Below are 16,988 nucleotides of genomic sequence, written 5' to 3' on the forward strand. Positions count from 1 at the left end.
GCAAGGCCTTATTGTTTTGGGTCTCATTCTCACTTCTGTGAAAGGAGAGAGCGGGGCTAAATGTTCCTAAGGTCTCTTCCCACGCCGCAGCTGTAGACTTCTGCTTAGAATCCTGCTACAAACATATTTGAAAGATACACACATTTCACAAGCAATTATTCCACATTTTCAAGCTTGTTGGTTCACACACTGCAGTGTCTACTGGATTATGCACCCCACGAGGGCAGGAACCAGGACTTTCCACGTTGGCATCTGAGGACCTACCATCAGAGCGTGACATACGAGACTCTCATCAGAGTTTTTAAATTCCGCTTTGATAACCACAGAGGCAAGCTGCTTCCCAGATGCTATGGACTGGGTGTGATATGAGTGTACTCCAAAGCTCCATATATAAATGCTGGGTCCCCAGGACTGTGGTACTGGGAAGTACTATGTGCCTTCAAGAGGGAGATAGTGAAAAGGCCTTAGGCAAAGGGGTCTTGTCTTCAAAGGGAATTAAAGAACCTTGGTCTCTCCCTTTCTCTCTCTCTCCCTTCGTGGCTTGAGATGGAACCACACACTCCTACATACACCTCTGCCACCCTCACCAGAAGTCAAACCAATGAGGCCACCCATTCTTGAACTTGACCTTCCAAAACTTTGAGCCAAATACATTTTTCTCTATATTTATAAAGATGGTTGTCATTGGTAGTTTGTTATAGTAACACAAAGCTGATTAACAATGGGCAAGTCACTGACTAAATGGAGTCAATGAGGAGCCTCCACAGCATGGGTCACAATCAGAGCCAGCCCAAGAAGTGGTTTTGGTGGTAGCATTGGGTCAGCTGGTGATCCTTTGTGATGGAGTTGATTAAACTCTAAAACGGAGTCAATCATGAAACAGGTTCCCTTTTGATGCATTTTATCCTTAAAACAACTATAGTTCCAGAAACAGGGTTGGGTTTTAAGTTCTGTCCAGGTTTTGCCTGAGTTGCCAGAACCCAGGTGAAGAACAGGAGGAAATCAGCTTGTACCTGCTTGTCGGTTCCCGAGGAGCCGAAGGTCTGGCGGATGCCACTCTGCAGGATGTTGGAGATACCTTCCATGCTGAAGCGCTGGTGGGAGAGAGGCAAGAAGGGCAAATGCTTCCTGCCCCATAGTCACCTCCCCAGTAGCCCCTGTGTTCTCACTCCAGTGCCCAGGCCCATCAGCTATCACACTGTCACAGTGACTAGAGTCAGTGTAAGATTTGGCCTACAGAGACAGGCCCGAGTTTAAGCCTGAACTTGCAAGAATAACCAGCAATCTCAAGGAACTTGTCTCAAAGATTATCTCAGTAAGTCCCTCAATCAACAGGAGTCCTCTGTGTTCCCCCAGTTTGCCTCATTTCATCCTCTACTACATAAAAAAAAATAAAAGAGTTCAGTAAAACTTAGGGGAACAATAATGCAAAGATCTCAGGGAAAACAGAATGTTCAGCTATCAGTGAGGACAAGTTTAAAGCAACTGTCCTAGTCTGGGGAGGTTGTTTTCAAAATGCACAAGCCCTAGCCTAATCTCATTGGTCTGAGATAGAGCTGGGCAAAGGCATTTTGAAAAAGCTCCTTAGATGATGCTAGGATACTTTCCTGATTAAGAACTCCTGGTTTGGAGAACATTGTCTACAGATCAATAAGGCACCTGGTCACTCTCAAGCCCTGAATACCCTGTCAACACCCTACACACACCTTAACCAGACCAGGTCGGAACATGTCCATGCCAATGGCAGACACCCTGACCAGGGTCCTGAGCTCTAACCTGGAGAACCCAGGCCATATTTTAACATTTATGCTGTGTGTTGCAGTTAGACAGGGGCCCTGTGGGGGCCTCTCTGACATTATCTGTCATAGAGGCCCCTCATAATGTTGCTCAGTAAGTGCTCACATGTCTACCATAGGGCAGGTGCCAGGGCTTGCATGCCTAGGATTCAAGGCTGGGTAAACCCAGCACTCCAGCTGCTCACGTACCTTGAGAGGCATCTGGCTTCCCTTCTCTATCCGGCTACTCTGTAGGCTCAGCCCTTTCTCTCTCCTCCTCTTCTTCATCAGTTCCCGCTGCTCCTTCTGCTTGTTCTGAACCTCGATGAGCACCGTGATGAAGGAGTTTTTCACTTCCTTCTCAAACTCCAGCTCGTCCCGGCGGGCCAGCTGGTGCACCAGCTCCTCTGAGAAGTCCCGGATGGCACCCTCCACCTGGTCCAGCAGCTCAGTCAGCTCAGACCCTGACATGTGCCTCAGGCCTACAGGGGAAGACCAGCCTGTAGCCGACACCTGCAACTGGGCCTGAGCCCTCTGAGGATGGGATGGCCTCCCTGAGAAGAGACCCCCTCCAATTTCTTAGAGGTCTCTGAAAGATCTTCATAACTAGGGGGAGGCCAGTAAGTGAGGGACCCTAAAATCATGTACAGAACACCACACTCTGGGAAAAGAGGAAGAAGAAACAGGCCCCCAAGGAAGCCTGTAGATTCTGTGCACAGAAATGTGGGTGCATAGATGCCTGGCTTTTTGATCTTTTGTTCTATTTGTTCTGTCTCTATAATATTCCTCACACTGGAATGGGTCAAGAATTGGAGGGGCATAAGAGATTTTTGGCATCTGTGCTGCAGAGCAATACAGAGGTGATATTTATTCCCAAGAACTGATCATGATATAGCTGGCAGGAACAGAAGCTGAGGATCTGAGGATGCACGTCCTGTGCCACAATCCACATGTTCAAAACTATGGGAGACCTGAGGAAGACCAGGAATGCGCAGGGGAAACTGAGGCCCAGACAGTCAGTACAGAGCAGTCACCACTTCCAGACAAAGGGAGGAAATGAGAGCATGGGACACAGATAACTTCCCTTTAACTTCTTGGCCCCTAAGGCTGCTTTAGGTGTTTGATAACAACTTGTCAACTATTTCAAAGTAGTTCATACACAGGGTTTTAATGTCCACCACCAGGGAAGTGGTGAATGACTGAGGTGACAGACATGCTGGTCACCCCAACCCAATCTACACACTGTACACAGAAACTGAGATGCCACTCTGTCCCCATAAACATGTACAATCACTACATGTCCATTACAGGCGGAATATGACAGATAAAATAGATTAAGGAAGCATCTCGTCAAGTGTGCTCCTGACTAATGGTATCTTTTTATTTTTACCTCAGAATCCGTTCTTCTTTTTGCTTGGCCTGGGTATTTGCTGACTTGCTTGTCTTTCCCCTTTATTTTGCTCTGTGGAGCTCTGCTCTGTCTTGTTTTTTGCCATTTCACTCTGCATCTCAGCTGTTTTCATGACTCCCTTGCTGAGCACTTCTATCTTTGGAGCCTTTGTGTGGCTGAGAATGGCCCATTGGGGCAGCTGTGAATGCAGCAGGGCAGCCAAATCCACTCATCACCCCCACTGGCTCCCCCACCCCACCACCCCAGGAAGCAGCCACCACCCTGTCTCCTCTCCTTGAAGCTGCAGGACTTCACTTTCAGCATGCTGTGCTTCAGACCCGCACCTTGATTTTCGTTGCTTGTAACCCTTGATTGCACCTTTGTCCGTCTCTCTCTGTGGTTTATAAACCCACGCCATCCTGTGTGGGGACCTCCCGCCCAAAGCAGGGCCCCTCCTGCATCATGGGCACTGTCACCCCTCAGACTGATGGATTTTAGTCTCAATTTTGCTTTGCATATGTTACATTTTTTTCATTTCACGCTTCATCCAGCCCTTTCTTTGCACCGTCATAATTAGCATAAACCTGTGTCAGAGAGTTAATGTGATACAGGAATTAAGAGACTGGACTCCGGTTTTTTTGGCTTTTTTTTTTTTGGTTTTGGTACTGGGGATTGAACTCATGTCCTTGCGCTTGCAAGGCAGGCAGTGGAACCACTGAGCTAAATCCCCAGCCCAAGAGACTGGACTCTGGAGTTAACCTTGGCTTCAAGTGCTGGCTACACCACTTCAACTTACTGGGGGTTTGAGGACAAGCACCAATCTACAATGAGAGGCTTGGTGCTCCCCGCTGAGAATAAGGAAAGAGGGCTGAGGGTGTACCTGGTGCTAGAGTGTGCGCTTGGCAGGGGTGAGGTCTTGGATTCAATCCTCAGCACTACACTAAATAATCAATGAGGGAAGAGATTTTTCTTCTCTCCAATTTTCTTTTTCTTTCAAAATTTCTTTGTCCTTTTTGAAAGTATGTGCAATCTTTTAATGGCTATATCAGCCTCTTACCATTCCCACAATTCAGGAAGGCTTCCTGGGGACCTGGGAGTCACTGCTTTGAAATGTAATCATCAAGGAAGATAAGGCTTAATCTCTCACTGTTCTGGAAGCAGAGAGGCCTAACTCACCACCTGACTCCCAGCTGCAAAACACACTTAGGGTAATGGGTTCTGTCCACTTAGTAACAGACCAGAGCAAGATTGCTCTCAGTCTTTGCCATCCCCTCAGTGGGTTGTCTGTGATGTGCACCCTACTCGGGTTTAATGCTTATTCAACAATAGAAATGTTTTCTTCCTCTTCTACCTTTGTGGAGAGGTTTTTCTGGATGGTGAAGAGATTTAATGTTTAATTCTTTTTCTCCAACAGAGGCCTTGGACAAGCCATTTAGCCTACAGAAGACTCAGCTCAACCCTAATAGGATGGTGTGAGATCATACATAAAATGGTCAAAAGTAGGTCTGGCATGTAGAAAGCACTCCCAAAACTAGGAGCAATTATTATTATCTTTTGTATTTTTTTCATTGATTTTATGGTGGCATCATCCATTGCTTTTCAACAGTGGTTTTGAGTTCTTCCACTTATCCTTTCGTTTTGTTCTTTGGTTAGCTTTGCCAGTTACATTTTGCTTGACTACCATTTCATTTATAAAAACACTCACTTCCTTCCTGAGGTGGAGGAGGAGGGAGGGTGCTGCCTACCCTCTGGATGTGTAAGCCTCTGGGCTGGGGCAGCAACTGGGTTCTGTCACACAAGTCACCATGGCGGTACATTGTCCTCAGCCAGTCCCCCCGGGGCCTCACCTTCGTAGGACCAGTTGTTGTTGAAGGTCTGTGTCAGGGCTTGCATCTCCTGCAGCAGGACCGAGTCTGCCTGGGAAGAGGTTTCTCCTCCATCCTCTTCTTCCAGAACCTCCTCTTCCTCCTCAGGATCTGGGGAGTTCTGCATCATTTCCTCAATCTCCTCAATTACCTGAGGAAGGTACACAACAGAGTGCAAACTCTGCTCTTTCCTGGAGGAGCATTTGGGCTTGGATTCTGATCAGTTAAGGATGTTTATAATCTGCAGTCTGTAAAATTCTGGAAGCAGTGCCATTTCTTAATAAATAATAATAAAAATAGACCCAGGCAAAGGCTCACCCATATTCTTTCTTTAATGGAAAGCACTCTTTCATGCACAGCCTCTTCCAAGAGCTCCATTTAGATGAATGCTTTATTGGAAATAAACTACTCTGTAAGGAAACAAACTAGAGCTGCCTGGAAAGGAATACTGACTTTAATTTGCTGAGCATTTTATTTCTAAGTGGGAAAATATTTTATTCACCCAACTTTAACACAAAATCCAGTTCATTAATTATCACAATACATGTGGCTGGGGGGGGGGGGTCGATTTCCAGAACAGCTCAAAATGGGGAGGAAAATGGCCATTTCTCCAGAATTCACCTGGACAGGAACTGAAGCTATCTAGCAACAAATGAAAATAAAGATAATAAAATAATAAAAGGAGAGTCAGGGTCTCTATAGCATAAAATAGGTAAGAATCTCAGCTCTAATGTCTACTTCGATGGAGAGCTCCTTCTAAAAGTGGAAGTAGGGCCCGGGGATTTAGCTCAGTGGTGCCGCCACCTGCCTCAAAAGTGCAAGGTCCTGAGTTCCATCCCCGGTACAAAAAAAAAAAAAAAAAGAATGCCATAAAAGTGGAAGCAAAGATTCAATACCTGCCTGAAGGACTAATAGTGAACTACTGTGTACACTGATTGTTTGAAGAGAGTAAGCCAAGCTTCTGAAGCTGACTCTGGAGGTGACTTTGGTGGCAACAGCATATTTATACAACAGAATGTTCCAGATGTGAGGGGGTCCATCTCCAAGGCCACGGGGCTATGGTCTTGGAAATGTGTTTCCTCCTGGCAGCATAGACCAAAGGTAAGGAGGCTTAGAGTCTCCTCCTTTAGAATAATTCCTTTTTTTTTTGGTACCTGGGATTGAACTCAGGACCTTGCACTGTGAGGCAGGCACCGGAACCACTGAGCTAAATCCCCGGCCCTAAATATCTCTACCTTTCTCTCTTTTTTTTTTCCGGTACTGGGGATGGAACTTGGGTCCTTGCACTTGCGCAGCAGGCAGCGAAACCACTGAGCTAAATATCCAGCCCAATAATTCCTATTTTGATTCACAAACTTTATCAACTATACTTAGGAATTTAAGGGACGCCTAGATTTTGACTACTGAAAACTAATTTGATGGATGTGATCACACGACACAAACCCCCTTCAGGATTTTATGGCTGAGTTTCTCTGCAGAGAGTTAGCACTGAATCTCTATCACTGGGTCCAGCTCCTTCTCACAAGTTGTAAGAATAACTGCCAGCCCCTGTTCTTCTCTTCCTTCTGTTCTTTATCTGCTTCAAGCTCCACTTTTAAAAAGTTAAAGAATTTTTTTTTTTTGTACTGGGGATCAAACTCAGGACCTTGTGTTTGTGAGGCAGGTGGTGGCACCACTGACCTAAATCCCCAACCCAAAAAGTTAAAGAAATTTTTAAAAAGAAAATCCTATCTTTTGACCACAGGTATGAAGAAGCACCTCAATTAAAAGGCCCTTTTTGACACTACAGCCCCCAGTGGAATGTCTTCAGAAAGATTTTTTTGAAAAATTGCATTGTTTCTAGCTTAAAATAAGAATTTGTTGACTAAAATGTTGAATAAGGAATCCAAACTCAACATTAACCTCCCCGATAAATTACTGAAGCGAAAATATAATTAACTCAACCAAATGCAAAACCTTCTATTTCTTCTCACAAAGACAGACGTGTCTCTAACGCTCCTTTTGGAAAGCCCAAAATTTTCAGTGTTCTATGAAATGTGAGAAATCCATCACACAGAAGCCTCATCTGTCACTTCTCTTTTTGGAAGAACAGATATTTGAGAAACCCATCTAAATATCCTGACTCCAAGTACACGGAATTGCAGTAGGAGGCTTAGCAGGCCATGAAGCCAGTGAACACCAGGTCTGTCTCTGGCTGTCCTCACAACCTGAGCCCAGTCACCCAAGTGTTAGGAAGCAGGTGGCATAAAATAAAATTAAATCCCTGATCAAAGGTACCCCGACTGAAGGAAGAAGGAAAGAGGGAAGGGGAAGAGGAAGTTAAAAGGATCAGATGTGATATGTATATGTACCAGTTCCCCCGATGAATGTATTTTTTGTGTATCAAAAACATATGTTAATTGGGCAGGGGATTTAGCTCAGTGGTTCTGCTGCCTGCCTTGCAAGCACAAGGTCCTGAGTTTGATCCCCAGTACCAAAAAAATGCTAATAAAAAAAATGAGGTGGCAAAAAATAACACACAGGCAGCAGAACTTATCAATAAGCCACCTCAAGACTGGACAGCTTTCTTCTGCTTTAAGTGGATGTGGCAAGTATATTCTCTTAAACTTTTTCAGAACAAAAGGCCTCAAGAGCCTACAGAGAGACTCATACCTGATCTGCTGTGAGTAGAGGCTCCTCATTGATTCCAGAGTCATTTTCACTCTTCTCATTGAACTCTTCCTCTTCCTTCTCATGGATCTGGAGTAGGCAGGGAGATGGAATTCTGACTGACCATCGCAAGGCTAGGATCCCTCTAGTTTCTCGAATGGAGGATGCTGAGAGGCCACTGCAGCCACCCACTGTCTAAAGAGGGAAGTCCCAGGAGTCCAGAGTTGCATCCAATACCAAATGTGCCCTATCAACAGCAGGCATCGCCGAGTCCAGTGTGGACAGAAGAAAACAGGGCAGGAACAACCAGCACAATTTGACTCCAAGGGATCAGCCCTGTTCTTTAACTCCTGGATAGGGCATCCTTGGATGAACAAGAAACCTTCTCAAGATGAATGACTCAATGACATGCTTATTTTATTAAGGAATATTGATCTGGGGATGTGTCTCTAGATTTTATATTATTGGGTATTTTGAGGGTAGTTGTTCCAATCCAAATAAGTCATGACTTTCAGAATTTGAGACAGTATCTGGTTGTGGTGTCACAGCTGATGAGAATGTAATAAATATACATGGGATATACCACTGAACTAAAACATAAACGAAAAAAGAAAAATACTGAAAGAAGAAATCCATTTAGCCCATGTACTCTGTCTCCAAACTTCCATAATCGTATGATTCCAGAAGTTCACAACCATCAAGGTTCTAGATGTTAAGGTCCAACAAGGTATTCATAGCATATCCAGCTTTACTGACCATATCTAAAAGAGTAATAGAATGGTATTCATGTTCAAATCCCACACAAATCAGTCACCTCGCCAGCTAACAAGCTCTGCTTCCAGAAGTTTGATTTGAAAGTCATCCAGGGGCCTGGCAAGTGGGGTTTACAGGAAGTCCCTCTGTAGCCCCACCTCTCACCCAATCTTCCTTTCTCTCTGTGAGGTAGCCTGTCCATTGGTTTTTCCCCTGGAGGTTTAATTCATCATGTTCTAAAAGGAAACAACCAGCTCACTTCCCAGCAGTCAGATCCGAGATAGTCTATCCTCAGAAATTTTTCCCCTCTGCTTTGAGCTCCACCCTGGCAGAAACCCCTAACAATGCACATCATCTTCTATCTTCATTTGCTTTATTTATTTTTTTATTTCTTTGGTACTGGGGATCGAACTCGGGACCTGGTGTATCTCCATTTGCTTTAAACCAGGACTAGGTAATTTTTTTTAATAGGCAAATAGATTTTAAACGCCATCTGCTCTCAACCCAGAGCAGAGGTAGGACAGGGAAGTGATGGAATCATTCCAGGGGCTGGTGTGCCAGATGGCGACATCTCTTTCTGCTATCAACCCCATATGCTCCCGTCTCTGCCAAGTCTACCCCCTGTGGTAGCTGCTTGGTTTCCATGGCTCCCCACTAGGAAGAACAAAATTCCCAGGGCCACGCTTTGATCATAACTGTATTCATATGGCAGAACTTTCTACAGGACAGTCTTGGGGTAGAAGTTAAGCTTTTCCTAGGAAATGAAGGTTTCTGGTTTCTGGGTTCTGCTTGGGTTAGTCTTATAAGCCTCCAGCAGCAACTGTTAGTCTGCGACCAGGATTTGTGGATGAGGGTTTGGTACTGTGGCAGTTCAGGCAGACTGTCCACTTGACTGGCTTTGGGATCCACCCAAGGGACCAGTGGAGCACAGTTCTGGGTCTGTCTGTGTGGGCTATGGATGTGTCCCCTTTGGTCACCTCTTCTCTGGCACTGTTCCCTGCTCTGCTTCCCATCTGCTAAGAACTAAGCATCTTTGCTCTGTAATGCCCTTCTGCCACGATATTCCTGCCCTGCAGCCAGACAGTCAGGGTCTAAATTCCTTTTGTTTTGTTTTTTAAACAAGGTCTCACCATGTAGTTCAGCATGTAGATGGCCTCAAACTCACTTTAATCCTCCTGCCTCAACTTCCTGAGTGCTGGGATTATAGGCATTCACCACCACACCCAGTTCTAAATTCCCTGAAAAAAGAGCCAAATTAAACCTCCTCCTTTAAACTGTGAGTGTTGGGTATTGTGTTCAACTACAGAAAGCTGACTAATACAGGAATTAAGGCTATAAAAATGCAATATTTACATTTTCTGAAATGCATCCAATCGTAGTAAGTTTATTTCAGTGTCTGTTAATATTGCACCTTCTAATACATCATCTCCCTTCCCAAGGTTCTCCCTGGAAGTGCAAGGCAGGGAGGGAGCTTTTAAGGAGACATTTTCCATGCCACTGTTAATCAACTTGGCCTGTGGGCTAGAGGAGCAATGCTTGGAGCATTCTCTCCCAACTCGCTCACAGGCACAAAACCCACAGATCTGTAGTGTGCAAATAAGGTAAACAGATTTGAAAGTCAATTGTAAGCTTATGAAAGCTACCATGAGCTCCCACTCTTATGGGAGCAATACCCACCCCTTATTTTCTCATGGATCAGAAAACTTCCACCAAAATACACAACTAAAGGAGACACACAAAGCATTCCCGAGAAAGCTCGGCTCCTTCCCTCTTCCATCTGTGGGTTTGACCCTCCACTTGGGTTTCATCACATCCACCTTGTCCCTGGCTTTTGCTCCTCCTTCTCTGTTTTTGATTCTGCCTCTCCCACTCTTCCTCATCCTCTCTGGGCCTAGTTCCTCTGTTTCCTCTCAATCCTACCAGACTGTTCTGTCCCATAACTTCCGTCACTGCTCAACAAGCCCTTTGACACAAGCTTGTCACAGACTCCAGCCTTCGCTCCCCTACTACGGCAATGTCTTATGCAGAATGGAAGCTGGAGGACAGTGAGGAGAGCAAGAGAGAGGAAGGGAAACCGGTGGCACTTCTGCTTATGGGCACTCTTATCCCTGTGGTGTGACACAGACATCAAAGTTGCCACATGGAGCTCCCGTCACCACTGTGCAACTGTGAGAAAGCCATGTGCTAGAGCAATCCTCCAGCCAGGTCAGTCAGGGAGGGGTTTCTCTGTGGACTAAACCTGCTGGTTGACTCCACTCAATTGACATGAACTAGGTTCTTTAAAGAAAAACCATCCTTCTAAACACCTTCCTTCCCTGGAGCCAGTCAGGGTTCTGCTCATACCAAGCAGAAGCTGTTTCTCCCTCCTGCTTTAGAGGAGGGTACCCATGCCTGTCATGGGTGGCAGAAGCTTGCAAATGAGTGCGGAGCCTGTGACATTGCTCAAGCTTGCTGTGTGGTGGTTCAAGTCAGGGTCAGAATTCTGTTGAGTCCTTGCATCCAACATTGGCTATTAACTAGTGCCTTTGTTAAAGCATTCCAGATGATTCCATTCATAGAAAGGGAGTTTCTGCTGCATAGTTAGCGCTTTGCCTAATATTTCCCTGCCCTTCCGACCAATGATTCACATGGATGGTTGCCTCCCTGACTAAAACTAAGAGAACAAAGACATTTTTTTTTAACCTCCAGACAAAAAGTAGAAAAAAAGGAGAGAAATTTGTCAGTATGTACCCAGCTCAAGGAAAGGGCCACAATGTCTCTTTCATGCTTGTGAACAGCCAGGAAACATCTGTGTGGGTTATGTCGAAGGCTCTGTATTCCCACAGTGCCATGCTCCACTGCATGCGGTGATCAAGTATTTATTGAAAGAACTAATGAGCAAACAACTAAATCGTATCCTATGGCTGCCTAGATTCACTCCTGCCACATAACTTAGTTTCCTCATCACCTAAAGAATAGAAAGATGGCCCTTTTTACCAAGATGGCGCCGAAGGCAAAGAAGGAAGCTCCTGCCCCTCCCAAAGCTGAAGCCAAAGCAAAAGCTTTGAAAGCCAAGAGAGCAGTGCTGAAAGGCATCCACAGCCACAAAAAGAAGAAAATCCGAACATCACCCACCTTCCACCGTCCCAAGACACTGTGGCTCCGGCGGCAGCCAAAATACTCTCGGAAAAGCACCCCCAGGAGAAACAAGCTTGACCACTATGCCATCATCAAGTTCCCCCTGACCACAGAGTCAGCCATGAAGAAGATAGAAGACAACAACACACTCGTATTCATTGTGGATGTCAAGGCCAACAAGCACCAGATCAAACAAGCTGTGAAGAAGCTCTATGAAACTGATGTGGCCAAGGTCAATACCCTAATCAGGCCTGATGGAGAGAAGAAGGGGTATGTTCAACTGGCTCCTGATGATGATGCTTTGGATGTTGCCAACAAAATTGGGATCATCTAAACTGAGTCCAGCTGGTTAATTCTAAATACACATTATTTTCACCATTAAAAAAAAAAAAAAAAAAGAATAGATGGAAGGACCCAAGTTCAATCCCCGGTACCAAAAAACAAACAAACAAACAAAAAGAACAAAGAATAGAAAGATGTAATGTAGGGCTGGGGATTTGGCTCAGTGGTGCTGCTACCTGCCTCACAAGCGCAAGGTCCCGAGTTCCTTCCCCAGTACCAAAAAAAAAAGAATGTGTTTTTAAAAAAAGAAAGATGTTATGTCCTGTCCTGGACTTCTATTTCCTTTTGTCCTAGACAACAGCTATCTGTCACAAAATAAAAGTTATAGAGATCAAAAGACATTGTCTCTTAAGTCACAGGCAGGAACAGAATAGGTTGATTCACTGGAAAAATCCAAAGTGGACAATGGTTAGCCAGGTGTGGTGGTGCCAGCCTGTAAAACCAATACTCTGGGAGGCTGAAACAGGAGGACTGCAAGTTTAAGCCCAACCTGGTAAACTTACCAAGATTCTGTCTTAAAATAAAAAATAAAAAAGTGTTGGAGATGTAGCTCATTGTGAAGGCCCTGGGTTCAATCCTCAGTACTGGGGGAAAAAAAGTGGACAACTCTTAAATAATAATACAAACATAGCTCAAGCAAAATATTATTTTCACTGAAAAATACAAAATTAGGTCACTTATTATTCACCAAGCTCCTATGTAAGGCCATGCTTCTACAACGAGCCCCTGACTAGAATTCTCATAGTCCTGCACCATCCACATCACAACACAACTGTGAAGATGACTTGCCATTTACATGTTTTAGAAGAATACACAGCAGACTGGGCAGTTATCTCCTCTCCCTCCTCAGACCCTGTGAAAGTGAGAAGAAAAAGAACAAAAAAGAGTGTCCCAAGGAAACAAACTGAACTGTAGAGAGACAGCAGCAAGAGGCATCACAAGGCAGCTGCTGGCCCAGCAGGGTGGAGGGAGCCACTCCCTTTGGTAGGAAGCTTCCAAGGTGACTGGATTCATATTCGTACTGGAAATGTTGAAAAGCTTGGGAATAGGAGAACTCTGTAGCAGCGGGAGGCAGGGCTGAAAAGAGAAGGGTTTCTGGGGATTCTTCTGCAGCAGTAGTTGGACCCCAGGTCTCTTCTCCTGCCCTACCTCAAGAGGCAACTACCATCCTCCTTCCCTCCCAGGGACAGGAGCCTTCACTGTGCAGGCTGAGCTGCAGAGGCTCTGGACCAGAGACACCACTGCTAGCAATGAAGGGAATGAACTGTGGATTTATTCAATAACATGAATGGATATCTGAGAAATTACATTGGGCTGGGGGTATAGCTCAGTGGTAGAGCATTTGCCTAGGATGTGAAAGGCCTCGAGTTAATCCTCAGTGCAGAAAAAAATAAATAAATAAATAAAAAGAAGAAGAAGAAGGAGGAGGAGGAGGAGGAGAAGGAGAAGGAGAAGAGGAAGAAGGGAAGAAGAAAGGAAGGAAGGAAGGAGGGAGGGAGGGAGGGAGGGAAGGAAGGAAGAGAAAGAAAAGAAAATAATTATAGTGAGTTTTTGTTTTTCCAGTACTGGGGATCAAACTCAGGACCTTGCACTTCCCAGGCAAGCATGGTCCCACTGAGCTACATCCAGGCCCTATAGTGTGGTGTGTGTTTTTTTGATACTGAACTTGGGACCTTGCATTTGCAAGGCAGGTGGTGGAAAAACTGAGCTAAATCCCCAGTCCTATAGTGTGTTTTAAAAGGTAGAAAAAAGTGCAAACTCCATGCATCCAGGTATACAAAACTCTAGAAAATGCAAACTACCCTACAGTAACTAAAAACAGCGAAGCCCAGAGACTGGAGCCTGAGAGGGAGAAGCAGACACATGTTCAAGATCTGGATTGTAGTGATGGCCTCACAGGTGTATACACATATTGAAATTCATGAAACTATGCACTTAATCTGTGCAGTATGCTATATGCAAAACTTCAGTAAAGCTTCAGAACAGAAAAGAAAACCAAAAAAAACAAACAAAAGATTTTACCTCATGACAAGTCAGGTTTATTTTGAGAATGCAAGGCTGATTTAATATTTGAAAATTAGTTCATGTAATTCATCATATCAACATAATAAAGGAGAAGAACTATATACTCAATAGGGGCAGAAGACAGAAATAATTAACCTTCAGAAAAATATCACAAGGAAACATGTCAGAATTTAAAGCCATAAGCTTGTAGGTTGAGCACATACTATAATGCACAATGAAAGAAAAAGCCTCACTATAAGGCTCACATTGTTAAATTTCAAATGAGAAGGGAAAACAGAGAACATACTAAATACACCTAAAGAGAACAGAAATCACAGTGGATTTGGGGCTTTTCCACAGCTACTGAAACCTAGAGAACAAGGCCTTCAGAATTCTGAGTGTAAGCAAGAATAATTATCTATCTATCAAGTACAACTCACTCAAGAATTTAACAGGTGAAAGACAGTTTATATATTCTAAAAAATGCATTCCTCTGTACACTTTTTTCAAGCACACACTGTCCCTCCCCCACCCCGACCCCATCAAAACAAGGTGCTATTCCCAGAAGGTAAAGAAATGTCCCCTAGAGAACAGGAGTAGAAAGAAGGAAGAATCCTCAGCATGAAAGTGAAAGAAATTCCCAGGTCAAGTTACGCGGAAGATTTAGTGTGCGACCACACCCATTTGTGGTAGAAAAATACTGAACTGACAGAATATCTGATTTTTCTTTTGTTGAGACAGGGTCTTGCTAGGTAGTCCAGGCTGGCCTCAAATTCAGGCTGATCCTCCTGCCTCAGCCTCTTAAATGCTGGGATTACAGGTCTTCACCACCACATCCAGCAGATTTAACCACGGTATTGTTTATAGTTTTTATTTTCTGTATATCGTGATGTTTTGACATTTTAAAAATCTTTCAGGTGAGGAGAGACACCTCCAGAGGGGAGCCAATTCTTAGGGACTGCGTGGGGGCTCAGCTGGGAGCCTCTGCTGGGCACACCCCTAGTGCAGAGCCTACTCCTCTGCCAGTGGCCATCCCAAGCGTAGGGACCAGGCAACTAGGGACCATCCATAGCTTGGCCCCTGCCAAAATTATGCAAACTATCTGATCCTGAACTTGTTACACGTTCCAAAGGACACTCCAATGAAGTGGTGGCCTAGACTCTCCCTGGCCCCTTCTGCCTCCTGGCTGACAGGCTTCCCTACATGGCCACACAGGGTATTGCCTTCTGTTTCTAGAACCTGGAAGGACAACTGACTCTACTTAACAGAGAAATCCTCTTTGGTAGATTTAATCCTCTACAGATCAAAATAATTTTTTAAAAATTGCATGTATACTATACATGTACAGACTTTTTTCTTATGCTATATTATTGTACAATATACAGTACAATATGTATATAACATTTACATTGTATAAGGTATTATAACTAACTTAAAGATAATTTAAAGAGTACAAGAAGATGTGCAGAGGTTATATGCAAAAACTACACCATTTTAAGAATAGGATTTGAGCATCCTTGGACTTTGGTATTGGCAAGGAGTCCTGGGATCAATCTCCCCTCCCCCAGGACACAAAGGGAGCCCTCATAATAAAATTTGCTCTCCTGACCCTCTTTTCTATCTCTCTTTGTGGCCACATCTGATTGACCAACATGTAAAAGAACACCGAGCAAGCATATTGTAAGCGTTATACTTCAGCCAGAATTTTGGGTTAAACCAATGATGAGTATATTGGATACAAAACAAAGAAAAAAACAAACAAACATATATGTATATATATGGTTGAATCCAGAACTCACACATGGTAAGCATGTACTCTACCACTGAGCTACCCCTAGTCTCCAAACTGCTAATTTTTAAGAATCAAAGAAGGGGCTTTGGGGAAGTGATTGGATCATGGGGGTGTGTTAGTCATCAGTGGATTCATCCACCAATCAGTTTATAGCTAAATTCGATGTTGGGAGTCCCTGGGGTGTGGCCTGGAAGGGTCTATCTGTCTCCCTCCTCCTTTGATCTCTCTTTATATGGGCTGAAACCTCTACAAGCTAGGAACCAAAATAAACCTTTCCTCTCTCAAGCTGTGGGTATCGGGTCTGTGTCTCAGTGAGAAGAAAATTACTAAGACAGTGGTGGTGAACCTAGGGCACATGTGCCGCAGTGGGCTGTTATCACTGAAAGCTGTAAAAGGTTTGCCATCACTGAAAGCTGAATAGCAATATAAATATGCTATCAGAAAATTAGAACTCTGTGCCCAAAACAAAAAAGTAAACAAACAGAAACAGCTGAAAGAAATAAAAATGGTCATCACTATAGAGCGAGGAAAGACAAACGCCAAGGGGCTCTGACTTAACATTATTTAAGAAGCATTCTTAGGTTTTGTTTAACTATATACATGTGTTACTTTGACTACAACAAAGCAAAAATGACTCTTCTTGCAGTAACAATTAAATGACATGTATATTACTTAGTTAAATTACTTAGTTATGGTCATAAGGACAAGCATGAACAGGTTGAGAAGGAGCAATGCCTCTTGCAATGTACCTCACATTGGCCAGGTGTGCACATCTGCATCCCTGGGGCACTCAGTTGGCTTGGTAGGTTTTAAAGAGGGAATTCAGAGCACTGGTTAACCTAGTGGTGAGTCGTTTAAGCTGAGTTCTATTAAAGAGTTTCTACTGTAATTAATCCAAATAACAAAGGAGGAGGAAATAGAAAAGCCTCCCTCCATCCACACTTGCTGCCCTGTCCTTCCCCAGGGGTTAGGTGGGAGATTGCCACAGAGTGCCACTCGAGAGCATCCCTCCCAGGGTCACTCGATTTGCCCTGAAATATCAGCCCTCTTGAGGGAAATCTGCAGATAAGGAAAATCAGTCCTCAGGAAGCACAGGCCATCTTATATATCCTTTGGCTTAATCCACAAAATGAGCCAGAAAGGTGGCCAATGAGATAACAAAGCAAAATCTACCTTTTGCAGCTTGATGGGCCTGATTTAACTTAGTAACTAGATTTATTCCATGATTGCCTCCTTCTCTGCATTTTGGGTGAGTCCTCAGCACCATACATACACTAGCTGCAAAAGAAAAGGAGCAAGCA

General features: G+C 44.2%; 1 protein-coding gene and 1 pseudogene across 2 annotated transcripts in view; one reads left to right on the plus strand and one right to left on the minus strand.

The window, feature by feature from the left end:
• The window catches only part of Fez1 (fasciculation and elongation protein zeta 1), a 42,757-nt gene that overhangs the window by 7,699 nt on the left and 18,070 nt on the right, over positions 1-16,988 (minus strand). Inside the window, exons 4-7 of one of the 2 annotated variants that reach the window (XM_004874492.4) lie at positions 7,683-7,769; positions 5,013-5,181; positions 1,986-2,257; positions 1,014-1,094 (exon numbers count right to left, since the gene is read on the minus strand). The exons of the other annotated variant lie outside the window; for it this stretch is intronic. Of the exons in view, the coding sequence (XP_004874549.2) occupies positions 1,014-1,094; positions 1,986-2,257; positions 5,013-5,181; positions 7,683-7,769 (609 nt within the window). The remainder of the gene's footprint in view (positions 1-1,013; positions 1,095-1,985; positions 2,258-5,012; positions 5,182-7,682; positions 7,770-16,988) is intronic. 2 annotated transcript variants of the gene reach the window in all.
• Positions 11,357-11,933, plus strand: LOC106008615 (large ribosomal subunit protein uL23 pseudogene; annotated as a pseudogene).

Source organism: Heterocephalus glaber, unplaced genomic scaffold (assembly GCF_053883595.1).
Source record: "Heterocephalus glaber isolate CG9 unplaced genomic scaffold, H.glaber_assembly_v1.0 deba00000006, whole genome shotgun sequence".
Taxonomy (NCBI): Eukaryota; Metazoa; Chordata; class Mammalia; order Rodentia; family Bathyergidae; genus Heterocephalus; species Heterocephalus glaber.